General features: G+C 36.5%; 1 protein-coding gene across 1 annotated transcript; it reads left to right on the plus strand.

Annotated features, from left to right (window-relative positions):
• Positions 1-10,018: 10,018 nt before the first annotated feature.
• On the plus strand, positions 10,019-11,635 carry LOC122020332 (peroxidase 11-like). The gene is made up of 3 exons (XM_042578218.1): positions 10,019-10,279; positions 10,484-10,675; positions 10,827-11,635. The coding sequence occupies exons 1-3, from the start codon at positions 10,037-10,039 to the stop codon at positions 11,406-11,408; spliced, it is 1,017 nt and encodes a 338-aa protein (XP_042434152.1). The 5' UTR covers positions 10,019-10,036; the 3' UTR covers positions 11,409-11,635.
• The last annotated feature ends 1,769 nt before the right edge of the window (positions 11,636-13,404 follow it).

Below are 13,404 nucleotides of genomic sequence, written 5' to 3' on the forward strand. Positions count from 1 at the left end.
CTAAGAAGATACAATTCTAGAATCTTGTTAAGTTCTCCAATGATAGAATTCCTACATGCATTGACAACTTGTTAGCCACTTATAAAATTACACTATGCAATGCATTGGTAAATAAATTATCCCAATACAAATACAATCTCATGTTCAAATAAGGAATAAAATCTCATGTTCCCATTCAGGAAAAAAAGAAATATGTCTCATGTTCAAATAAAATTTATCCCAATACAAATGAACTTTATTTACAACTAATGAACAATAGTCAAAAGACTAAAAACCTATTGGTTCATGCCATATAGGATTGCACTTATTTATTGTCAACCCAAGTCTCATCACAATCTTCACAAATACATTGTGGTTCATTTTCATCTATTCCGTCAACATCCATTGATAAAAACCCTCTTGTAAAACATTGATAGTGGGTTACATTATTTTCCAACTCATCACCATTTATATATTCGATGTACTCCCTTGTAGGTGTTGCAAGTACAACATGTCATGTAGGATCTTGAGAATCTTCAATGTAAAATACCTGCTTTGCTTGAATAACCAATATAAAAGAGTTAGATTTGAATCCAATTCTCTTGAGGTTTACCAGCATGAAACCAAGATCATCGAATTTAATACCATTATTATTCTCAATCCAACTACATTTAAACATTGGAACTTGAAATTTTTTATAATCAAGTTCCCATATTTCTTGAATGACTCCATAAAATATCATGTCTGACACAACTGGATTTTTGTCCTTTGAACTAGCTGTATTGTCTTTGTGACTAAGCTTACTCTGGAGTTTTGAACAACTCGCATATCATTGCATTCTTTTGTATGATAAGTAACTCCATCAATCAAATAACTAGAATACTTTAACACTTGATTGCTAGGTCCACGCGTTATCCACTTCAATCTTTCTAATATTTGACTAATGGAATGACCAACTGCACTTGCAACCTATATTTCACAATGTGATAAAATTTGAACTTAGCTTTGAAAAAACCTATATTTCAATAGTTATGAAACTTACACGATTGCGTAACCAGTTAATAAATGTTCGGTTATGTTTATCTTGTAACCACCTTTTGGACTTAGCCTTATGAGGAAATTTTGCATTCAAAAAATGTCATGTGCTTCCTGATGCAATGATTAGGGATAAGTTAACCAATTAAATGTAAGAAAAGTGTAAGAAAATATTAATAAGTTAGAGAAATTACTCGATATAAGGATCAACATCATCATCATTTTCTAATACATAATGATGTGCTTGATGCAACTCATCATGGCTAGTAGAGTGAATTACTGAACCAGATAGAGGCTTTATGAGTTGTACTCTTCGATGCCTTGATGGGATCCCAATTTTATGTACACTAGACAAGTAGTCTGAGCAAAATTCCATAGCCTCTTCAGCAATATAACTTTCGGCTATACACCCTTTAGGTCGATTACGATTTCGCACATAGCCTTTCAAAATCTTCATGAATTTTTCAAATGGGTATATATACCTATACTATACCGGTCCACACAATTTCACCTCCCATACAATATGAACAATTAAATGAATCATTATATCAAAAAAAGATGGGAAAAAATATTTTTCAAGTAAGCACAATAGCATCACAATCTCTCTTTGCAAATCATTGAACTTTGAGACATCTATCACTTTATTATATAGCACATTGAAGAAGTCACACAACTGAGTGATAGTATCTCTAACATGTTTAGGCAAGACACCACAGATGACCACTGGAAGTAATTGTTGCATCAAAGTGTGATAGTCATGTGACTTAAGGCTAACAAGTTTCAAGTCCTTCATCAACACAAGGTTTTTAACATTGGATGAGTAACCAGTTGGGACCTTTCTTCCTAACAAAGAATTACAAAATTTTCTTTTCTCAACCTTAATTAGTGTAAAACACACTGCTGGCAAATACATTCTATTCTCCCACATCTTTGGTGCCAAATCAATCCTCACATTCATCTCTATAAGGTCTAGTCTTGCTACTACTCCATCCTTTATTTTTCCTGAAATGTCAAGTAATGTGCCAATGAGACTTTCACAAACATTTTTTTCAATGTGCATCACATCAAAAATATGTCAAACATGTAGATGTTTCCAATACTCACGTTCAAAGAATAAAGATTTCTTTTTCCAGCATGACTTTTCATCAACATCCTTTAACTAAAGCTTCTCACTTATTTTTCCTAAATGATAATTAATACTTTCAACTCTTTTTAATACTCCATGGCCAGTTAATGGTTTTAGTAAGAGGTTAAACTCTTGATTCCTGTTAAATACTTTCTTTTGCCTTCGATAAGGAAGACTTCTAGGAAGAAATCTTCTATGGCCAGTGTATGGCATTTTTCTACTATGCTTCTTGAATATGTTTCTTCACTAGATATTGGACATGCATGATATCTTTTCACAATATAACCTGACATGTTTCCATATGTAGAAAATCATTGAATGTCCATAGTAAAACTACTCTAAGAAAGAAATTTTCTTCTCAATATGCATCATATGTATCCACACCTATATCCCATAAGCATTTAGGTAATCAATTAGAGGTGTTAACTAGACATGAATATCATTCCCCGGTTGTTTGGGACTAGAAAATATCAAAGTGATCATCATAAATTTTTTCTTCATACATAACCTTGGAGGAAGGTTGTAAGTGATCATTACAATTGACCAACAACTATATGCAGAACTCATCGAACTATGAGGATTAATCTCATCTGCTGATATGGCCAATTTTAGATTCCTTGGCTCAGAAGCAAAATCTGACAAATTGTAATCCACCACTTTCCAAGAGGGTGAATCAGCCGGATGATGTAAGCATCCATCACGATTTTTTTTATCAACATGCCAAGTTAACTCCTTAGATATCATCTTATTCTTAAACCATCTTTGAAATCTTGGAATAGGTAAGAAGTACCAAAGGGCCTTTACAGGAACTCCATTTATCGTAGATTTTTTACCCAACTTCCACCTTAACATCCCGCAAATAGGGCAATTGGTAAATCCTCATACTCCTTCTGGTATAAGATACAATCATTAGGGTAAGCATGAATTTTCATATAATTCATCTCTAATGGACATAAGTTTTTCTTTGCATCATACAAACATAAAGGCAATTCATTATTATCTGGAAGTATTTCCCTGATCAAACTAAGTAAGTCAGTGAAACTTTTATCACTCTAACTATATTTTTCCTTCAAGTTGTATAATTTGACAAATGAAGATAACTTTGTAAATTTAGTACATCCTAGGTATTAAGGTTTCTCAACATCTTCAAGTAGCTTATGGAATTGGTTTGGATTCTCAGCATAATTAACTATCATATGCAGTATGTACCATATCTATAGGTTCCTCGGCAAAAGATTTGTGTTCATCTTGGCCTACTCGATCATTCATTAAGTTCCTGATCTTAGATCTTTCCCCATGCTAAATCCATGTATGATATGTTAAATCTATACCATTACAACACAAATGTGCCCTTATAGTGTCAACATCTTTCTTCTTTAGATTATCACATCTTACACATGGACAAGGTATTACATTTGGATCTATAGCGTTTTGTGTTGCAAAGTGCAAGAAAGACTCTACCTCAACCTCATATTCATGTGATAACCTATTCTTTGACGTCCAATCTTTGTTTATCACTCGTACAACTAAGCAGCCAACAATGAGTTAAATCCTTCAAAATAATTATAAAAATATGACACATTAAATTAGCAATGATATGAACAATATAAAATTATACTGGTGAATTATGCTAGAATATATCTATTAATTTTATTTAATTATTATAGTAAAAGTAGCTAAATTAATATTAATTATGACAACTACGGAGCAATATTAGCCATAAAGTTATGAAAGCAAAGCTTCAAGTAGAAACCATCCAAGAAATGGTCAATATAATATATCATAGTTCTTAAAGTTCTGATAGTAAAATGCAATCTAAAATTTGTATATTACTCAAACATAAAACTTTTTATAGTTTATCTGTAATAACCATATATCAGATGGTAAAATTCTATTTATCCTTTAAGATGTGCATCTTTTGATGCAACAGCACAACTGCCCACAGGCCTTAAGAGTCAGAATGTTAGGGATATCCCAAAACCTATTAATTAAACCACAAATCCAAGACTCTCCCATAGCAAACCAAAATCAATAACCACCATCAAATCCTTATGGGACTTTCCTAAGACACTTAATAAAACATAGAAGTCAACATGTTCTAAATAACTCAGTCTCAGCATGTTCTGGATGCAATACATCTAGAGATATTAGCTTAGTGTGTTCCTTACTCGTGCATGAAACCGTGATAGGATATCAATTACGCCTCGCTGATCGTTGATTAAATAAATCACACAAGGCACAATAAAAGAAGAAAAAAAGAAGCTCCAATCAAGCAACAAAAAGAGAAAATCTAAGTTACAAGCTCCTCTTCAACTTTATGGATAAGGAGAAAGATAACCATAAAGATCTAAACTCTGAATCAAAGCAAGCCACGAAACACCCAAATCCAGCCACAACATGCAACCGCTCTTTCCATCCATATCAACCAAGAACACCGAGGAACAGGATCTAGAGAGCATTGAGCTCAGTGGTCAAGGAGGATATGGAAGCGGTGGTAGAATAAGGATAATTCAAATTCAAGGGACTTACTAAGAAGTGCTTGCGGAATCCCAATCTTTATTAGTGGAGCAATTCGTCGAGGGTTTCTTAGGCCATCGACAACGACTTCGGAGTGGCAACTAAGTATGAGGAAACAACTATCACTTTAGGGAGAGGAGTTTTGAGGAGAGGGGTTCGTCAAGAGGGGTGGAAGGCAAAAACATGTGAGGAGAGGAGAAGATCGTGTGAGGAGGTCGTGAAGAGGAGATTGTGTGAGGAGAGGAAATGTGAAGAGATCGTGTGAGGAGAGGAGAAAGACACAAAAGGCCAGGGTTCAAGAAGACTAAAGGGGGGGAAAACACGCATCCAAAATTTTTCGGAGAGCGAAAGTAAAACACGACATTTGAAGGGAAAAAAAGTGAAAGAATTAAGTCAAAGACAATGGTTTTAATAAATCGTTGTCTTTGACTATATAAAATAATATAAAAAACACGACAGTTTACAAAACTATTGTCGTAATCCTAAAAAAGTGCTAAAAAATAACAATGTTAGAAAATCATTATAAAATACATTACTGATTTTAAAAAAATCGTTCAACGACAATGGTTTTTACAAAACTATTATCTTTTATTTTTTTGGGAAACTCAAAGACGCCGATTTTGTCAAAAACTATTGTCTTTTACCAAATTAACAACAGTTCCTTCTAAAACTATTGCCTTTATAGTATTATCTTTTAACAATTTTGTTGTAGTGCCTCCTACCATAACAAGACCACGACAACTGCCCTATTGGATGCTGACAAGTATACCCACAACATTTCTCCTACCAGTGGTTTAGAGAAGAGCGTGAGTCAAGATAAATATTTCTTCAACTCCACAAAGGCTTGATTACATTTCTCATCCCATTATAATTTATGAGCTTTCCTTAATATCTTAAAAAAGGTAGACTCTTCAATGGGAGATGAATTGATACAACACTGTAATGCAACCGACTAATCGTGCCTCTTTAAGATTGCGAGGTGGTAACATATTTTAGAGAGCTTGAACTTTTGTGAGATTAGTTTCAATTCCTCCCTTAGTAACGATGTACCCAAAAAATTTCTCACTTTTGACCCTGAAGAGACATTTGTGGGGGCTCAGCTTAAGCCCGTATTGTCTTAGGGTGCAGTAGTTTTCCTCAATGCCTGATATAAGGGTTCTGACTCGTACAGACTTGATTAAGATATCATCCACATATACGTCCATATTTTTTTCGATCTAATACTTAAAAACCCGATCTATAAGTCGTTGGTAGGTCATACCTATATTCTTTAGACCGAATGGCATAATAATTTAGCAAAAGGTTCCGTTGGAATTGATAAAACTAACATTTTCTAGATCCTCCAAAGCTAAGTGAATTTGGTGATAACCTTGATAAGCATTCAACATGTATACGAGCTCACAACCAGAAGTCGAGTCCACCAATTGGTTGATACAGGGAAGCGGATAGCAATCCTTCGAGTATGCTTTGTTGAGCTCCCGGAAGTCGATGTAGACCCGCCACTTGCTTTTGAGTTTAGATACTAATACTACGTTAGATAACCAAGTCGGGAGCTGAACTTCCCATATATGTCCGACTTCATACAATTTTTCCATCTCTGCCTGAATCACCTGGCTTTGCTCAGGTCAAAATTTTCACTTTCTTTGCCAAACAAGTTAAGCCCCTAGAAGCATGTTTAGTCAATGAATCATCACCAAGGGAGATATGTCTATAACTTCTTTAGCCGACCAGGCAAAGGCATCATGATTGCATGAAAGACAAGCAATTAGTTCTCCTATGAGTTTTGACTCGATATCTGTGGTGACTTGAATGAACCCTCCTAGTTAGGTAGGATGAATTTGCGCATCTTGGTGACCACCCTTAAATCGAGTTATTGGTGTCTTCTTAGTAACTTGGAAGAAAGTGTTGTGGGTTTAGCGAGCTTTTTGAGAATCAACCTGAATCACATCAATATAACACTTTCTCGCTGCTAGCTGACTTCCCTTTACTTCCTTAATTTGATTATCCATCGGGTGGAAAGTAGAAACAACAACCTGAAAAGTGTTTAATGCTGGTCTCCCCAATCTAGCATTATAAGCCAACTCTATATTTATGACTAGGAAAAGTGTGTCTGGTTCTCCTCGGCTCTTCAACTAGGTGAACAAAAAGATGGATTTGATCCATAGGCTGCAGCTGATGTCATATAAATCTGCACAAAGATATGTTCATAGGGTGCAGTTCCTCCCCGTCTAGTTGTAATTGATCAAAGCCTTCTTTGAAGATGATGTTAACAGAATTGCCTATGTCTATGAATGCTCATTTTACTATATAGTTGGCTATAAGAACCGGAATTACTAAACATCTTCATGAGAAATTTCCACCCCTCAAAATCACTAGACCCAAAGTTGATTACGAGACCCTTAGTCATACCCCGAGCCAAGATAAGCCAGTAGCTTTCCAATCGGCGGCTGTGGGCCTTTCGAGCCCGAGTGGAAGCACCATTTGTTAGATCTCCAGAAATCATATTAATCATCCTAGAGGATCAATTTTACCTTTGCCCTTCTTATTGTCGCCCTTCTCTCGACCTGATTCCTGCTGTAGTCGGGAGTTGACACGAGATTGCTCAGGAGAATGAGATCACTGGCTAGGGCCATGCTAACTGTCTGCCTTCTGTCCAATGTTTTATCAACAATGGTAAGACTCAGAAAATCTCATGGTCAATTAACTATAACCAACTTTTCTTTGATCAGCTTCTAGTATAATTCTCTAGCATACTGTTGGCATTCTCGAGTGGACTAATGAAACTCACAATAGGGTTCTGCCATAAATTCCCAACTTAACTCTGAATTAGGGGTCGGGGCACTTCCATTGTTTGCATTGCTTTTTCCCCTCTACAATTTGTGAAATCTCGATTTCGCAAAGGGGGAAGGGGAACCCTCTGATCCAATTGAACAAACACAAAGGCAGGGGTTGGCACTTCTTTCTTTTTTGCCAACTGGGCTTCTTCCACTTGGACATATTCAATACTTGAGCTTGTAACCCATTGAAGTCAGCTAGGGACTTTGTCACTAGGGATCGAAAGAAATCTCTATCGATTAAGCACTATGAGAATACACCGACTTGCACTTCAGCAGTAAACAAAGGTACATCAATAGCTACCTAATTGAACCTCTATATGTACTCTTTTAAAGACTTTTTAGGTTTTTGCTTGAGGGTAAACAAATCATGTGGAATCTTTTGATATCTCTGACTAGTGGCAAAACACCACATGAATATAACTTTAAAGTACTCGAAAGACTGGATGGAAGATGTTGGGAGGTGATTAAACTATCTTTGCGCCAAGCTTGATAGAGTTGCCAGGAAACCTAACATTTAAACCCATCTGTATATTGATGCGGTAGAGAGGCGTTTTCAAATTTACAGTTGAGATCCTTAGGGTCAGTCATGCAATTATACTCTCCAATTTGCAATGCTTGAAAAAGTCTTGGTAGTTCATCTTGAAGGATATTCTACAAGAAAGGAAAAGCCCTATAGTCATGTACTTTGCCCGATAAGCACACCCTATCCTCTGGGGGACTTCAATGGGGAGTTTTCCCTTAAGACCCCAAAAATTCTTCTCTCATAGTGAAAATATTAGTCTTGGTAGGGAATGCCTCTTTAGGCATTTCTACAAGCCAAGTTGATTTTTGTTGTAGTGTTGGTGATGTTTCAACGAGTTGGAGCGATAGCTCATTCAAGGGGTTGGGCACAGGCGGTGTGGACTATTGGGATTGTCCTCACAACACAACTTGTATTGTAGCCGCAACTAGTTTATGAAGTCTTTCATAGCCATGGTAATGACGTTTGATCTTTCAATATCCTCAGCGTTGGATCTTCTAGTGTTGTCCATCTTACAATGTCTCAGTTCAATTCTTAACTTAGAGTTCCCATAAATGACATCAATTTGATTCTGCCTAAGAATGCTGATGGTCGACTCACTGGTAATTATTCGCCAAGGTCGGTTGTGATCACCTCCCTGAGAACACCAATGGGTGAGTCACCAATGAGTAGGTGTCAGTGTAGACTTGACTATCAATCGCTAAGCTACACGAAGACCGTAAGGAGATCCGCCGAGGCCTGTGTAGTAGAGAAAATGAAGGACGAGAGATTAGAGGGACAACCAGGGAATTCCCTAGCGATGTCACTCCGATGCTCAAGTTAGGATTTGGTGGAGTGAAGAAGAAAATGAACAGTTTTAGGGGGTTTGTGAGAATGCATAAAGGTTGACTACCTTTTATAAGGTGGAATTGTTTGTCACGTTCTTCTCGTTTTTCGCAACCATTACCATGTTCCCAAAAATAAACGGCCATTACAGTATATTTATTTCGAAGTAAATATTTATCTTTTTCACCGTTCTTGTGATAATGGTTGAGCTATCCACGTCCCCCATGAATAACAGTTCATTATTTTTAACTCTTGATAGTTGAGGTCATTTCTGTTTAGCCAAAGAGAGTTCGAAAATCGAATCGGGGGTCGAGAGCTAGGAGTGGATAGTTGAGAGCCAAAAGTCAAACGTCAGGAGTCGAGAGTACAACTTCCTTAACTATTGTCTGTCACCCTGATAAGACTGACCTTTTTAATCATATGACCTTCGTTGATTATCCCTTATCACATGTAAACATCTTTCCTCTTTCAATTAATTAAATTGAACTAAACACCTAAATGTAACATAGTGGTGTTGGTGTATTTTTTTTTTTTTACTTTTTATTGATCTTTTTTATATATTTTTTAATTTCTTTATTAAAGTTTTAAAATTAACATTAAAAATTGATAAATTTAGAGGATTATGCCGTGTTTAGTGATGATTTTTTTTTAAAAAAAAATAGTTTAGTTCAAGTTAATTAAATGAGAGAAGAAAAAAGTTACATGCATCTGAATACATTTTTTTTTTTTTAATTGTGATTTCGATTCTTTGGAAAAAAAAAGGTAATAAGTTAGCTGTGATTCCGCTGTTGACGGAAAGAGTAAACTATGAAATAAGTGCGCCCTAATTAAGTAACTAGATACGTCTTTTTTGAGAATTCAACAACTTTAAATGCACTCTCTAGGAAATTGCTGAAGCTTTTATGTTCCATGCAACCACTAAGATTGATTTGAATATCGTGTCAACCTTCTTTCAGGAATCAAAGAAAGGTTTAGTATTTTATTAACCGCATAGCATGACCTCATGATATTGGTTATCTAGGCCACCTAACCAATCAAATTCTAGGCTTTTAGGCTTTTCCAGTTCCTACCAACCCTTATAATTAGTTGATCCTCTTTTTACTCATGTTCAAGCAGATCACCTTCCAGGACCGTCCATGCAACATATAAAACCATGCAAACTTAGCATTCATTCTCACCCCAACTAGCAAGGCAAACATGGCTCGTTTTGATTTACTCACTTGTTGCCTCCAGGCCTTGTTAGCTCTAGCACTGATTGCAGCTGGGACCTTCCTCCCCTCACAAGCACAAGACCCTTCTCGGTTGAGCTTAAGCTACTACTCCAAGACGTGCCCAACAGTGCAAGACATCGTGCGATCCGAGATGGACTGCGCGGTGAAAGCCAACCCTCGAAACGCCGCGTTTATCATCCGCCTCCATTTCCATGATTGTTTTGTTCAGGTCAGTATGTTTCATATGTCTAAATCTTATGCATCCATCTATTATTATAATGTTTAACAAAAATGCTTATGCAAAAATTATCAAAAAGACGCTATATCTCTTTTTTTTTGTTGTTTTCTCTCTCTCAAAAATATCAAAAGTAGTTTATAGGTAGCAATTTTGATTAAGTTGGCAGCTAATTAACGTGTGTAAGTAATGTTCCAGGGGTGTGATGGATCAGTATTGCTCGATGACACTGCGATCTTGATAGGAGAGAAGCATGCCGATCAAAGCGCCAACTCCCTTCAAGGCTTCGAGTTGGTGGACAAGATCAAGGAGAAGGTAGAAGCCGAGTGCCCTGGCGTCGTCTCCTGCGCCGATCTCCTTGCTATAGCAGCAAGAGACGCAACCCTTCTGGTACATTTTATTCCCACCTCATGATCATTATATTATTGTTCGATAGTAAAATTATTGTCACGTGATGTTAACAATATTAACGGAAGTTTCATGTACTAATAATTATTATTATTATTATTATTATTATTACTCATGTTGGGAGGTGCTGCAGGTTGGAGGACCTTATTGGGATGTGCCAGTGGGGAGGTTGGATTCTAAGACTGCCAGTGTGGATTTAGCCAACTCAGATATCCCAACTCCTCAGCAAAATCTCGCCACCTTGATCGCCAAGTTCTTGGAGAAAGGGCTGTCTGTCACTGACATGGTTGCCCTCGTGGGCTCGCACACGGTGGGCATGTCCCGGTGCGTCAACTTCCGGGACCGCATCTACGGCGGCGACTTCCTGCTCACCTCCAAGAACGAACCGGCGTCGCAGTTGCACCTCGCCAAGCTCAAAGAAGTGTGCCCGGCCGACGGCGGCGATGACAACGTCGCCGGCTTGGACTACTACTCCCCCTCCGTGTTTGACAACGCCTTCTTCGAGAGCCTGCTGCAGGGCTCCGGCGTCCTGAACTCCGACCAGGAGATGTACTCCAGCTTCCTCAGCTTCCAGACCTCGCACATCGTCGACAAGTATTGGGCCGACCCCGAAGCCTTCTTCAAGGACTTCGCCGACGGCATGGTCAAGATGGGCAACATCACTAATCCTGAAGGAGGCGAAGTGAGGAAGAACTGCAGATTCATCAACACTTAATTAATCGTGGTAATTAATATATATGTGAGCTAAGTATAAATATATATAATTTAAATATGAGGTTCTAGAAAATAATGTTGAGAGATTAAATATATAATTGCACCCTAAATACTTCATAGTATATGTGTGTTATAGTCAATAATTAATATCCTGTTAATTTGTTCCTTTTTTTTTTTTTAACTTTTAAGCATATCACTATTTGTGTTTTAATGATATGATTAATATAATATTATTTTGCTTATGTTTCAAACATATCACTCTTCATTGATATTGATGTACCTCCTATGCAATTTCGTATGGGCCGGCGAGGATGCTGTTGGAGAGAATGAAGATGAGGATGATGGTAGAGAGGAAGAGAATAAGGAAAACTCAATAACAATTATTTTTAATCTTCTTGATTCATCCAAATGAGTGAATGACAGATATATGGACATATATTTATACCTATAAAAAAAATTCTTTAAGAAATATATATAAAAAAGATTTTTTAAGAGACACTTCTTGCATGACTAAATGCTAAGAATAAACTTTAGATATTAAAAACATACTCTAACGTTAATGAATAATATTCTTTCACATATATATATATATATATATATATATATATATATATATATATATATATATATATATATATACAGAACTCGTATGCTGCGGTGCTTCTGTGCGGTTTTACTGTGGCAAAACCCATTCGCTTCATCCGAGCTGACAAAATCTGTGCCACTTACACATCAGCATACAAGTTCAAATCAAAAAGCAAAGCAAAACCGCACTTCCCACAAACCCTAACTTACAAAACTCGAATATACATGTGAATAAGAATAAATCTAAAATTGAATACTTTAAAAGAAATACTAAACATACTCATCTGATAATAGAGGAATCAAACATACTGAAATGCTAGACATGTAAAGCTGCTCATACTCATTTAACAACAGTATGAAAATCTAAACAACATGCTAGCATATCGGAAACTAAACTTGCTGAACTTTAAACTTAATTATGTGAAGCTTATTTCACTTGTTTAAAATTTATACTTTAATACTTCAAAATAATAATCAATTCTTTCTTGGGCCTAGACGTAGTACCAAAGCGCGCTCCCTAATAGAGACTGAGGTAGCGAGCCACCAGTCCTATGAGGGTAAAGACCTCGGTCTTACCAGGGCCGAGACTTCGGAAACAGTCACCTGGATTTGTTTAACGACAACTTCGGAAGTCGGATACTAGCCTCTTAAAATAAAATACTTATTATCTGTTAAAACTTCTAATATAAAATGCCTCGGCATTTCTTCGAGCACTTGGCGTGCTGCTGATCCCAATTCTGAAACTTAGGGATCCTCTTAAGACCTTGGTCTCACTTTACATACAACTACCCATAAGCTCAAAAGAAACTAATAAGGCACCCAACTACTCTGCTACACACTCATTTGAGTGGCTGGATAGGGCTGTTCTTACTCATTACAGCAAGGAAAAATCAAACTAAGGTGCTACACAATGAAACTAAACTGTATGCTCCAATTTACACCATTTCATGCTCTAATAACCCAACAAAAGATCTATAACTGATATGCAAAAGAAATCTAAAATCTGAAATGCTAAAAAAAAACTGCAATAATTAACCACATGGCTGTTCCCGTCCGATTAATTGCAAAAGAACCAAAACTAAAATTACTACTGTAAACAATTGCTACTGTAACCCAAACTATAACTGTTCTTCACGCTATGTGCCACGAAAACTTCATATTTCTTCAGGTCATACAGATAAGCAAAAATCAAAACTGGAATGACTAAATAAAACATGTACCACAAGCTTCAGCCATTTGCTTATCATGTAAATGGATAGTAAAACAACATTCATGAATTTTGAACTGATATGATAATCATGGCAGCAAGGAAAATAAACATTGAGACATTATAAACATATAAGTCATCTTCTGTTCATAGCAGTAACCATGAAAAACTACACCACATGCTTGAAATCTAACTCATCTCCTAC

The sequence above is a fragment of the Zingiber officinale genome, chromosome 9A (genome assembly GCF_018446385.1).
Source record: "Zingiber officinale cultivar Zhangliang chromosome 9A, Zo_v1.1, whole genome shotgun sequence".
Classification (NCBI taxonomy): domain Eukaryota; kingdom Viridiplantae; phylum Streptophyta; class Magnoliopsida; order Zingiberales; family Zingiberaceae; genus Zingiber; species Zingiber officinale.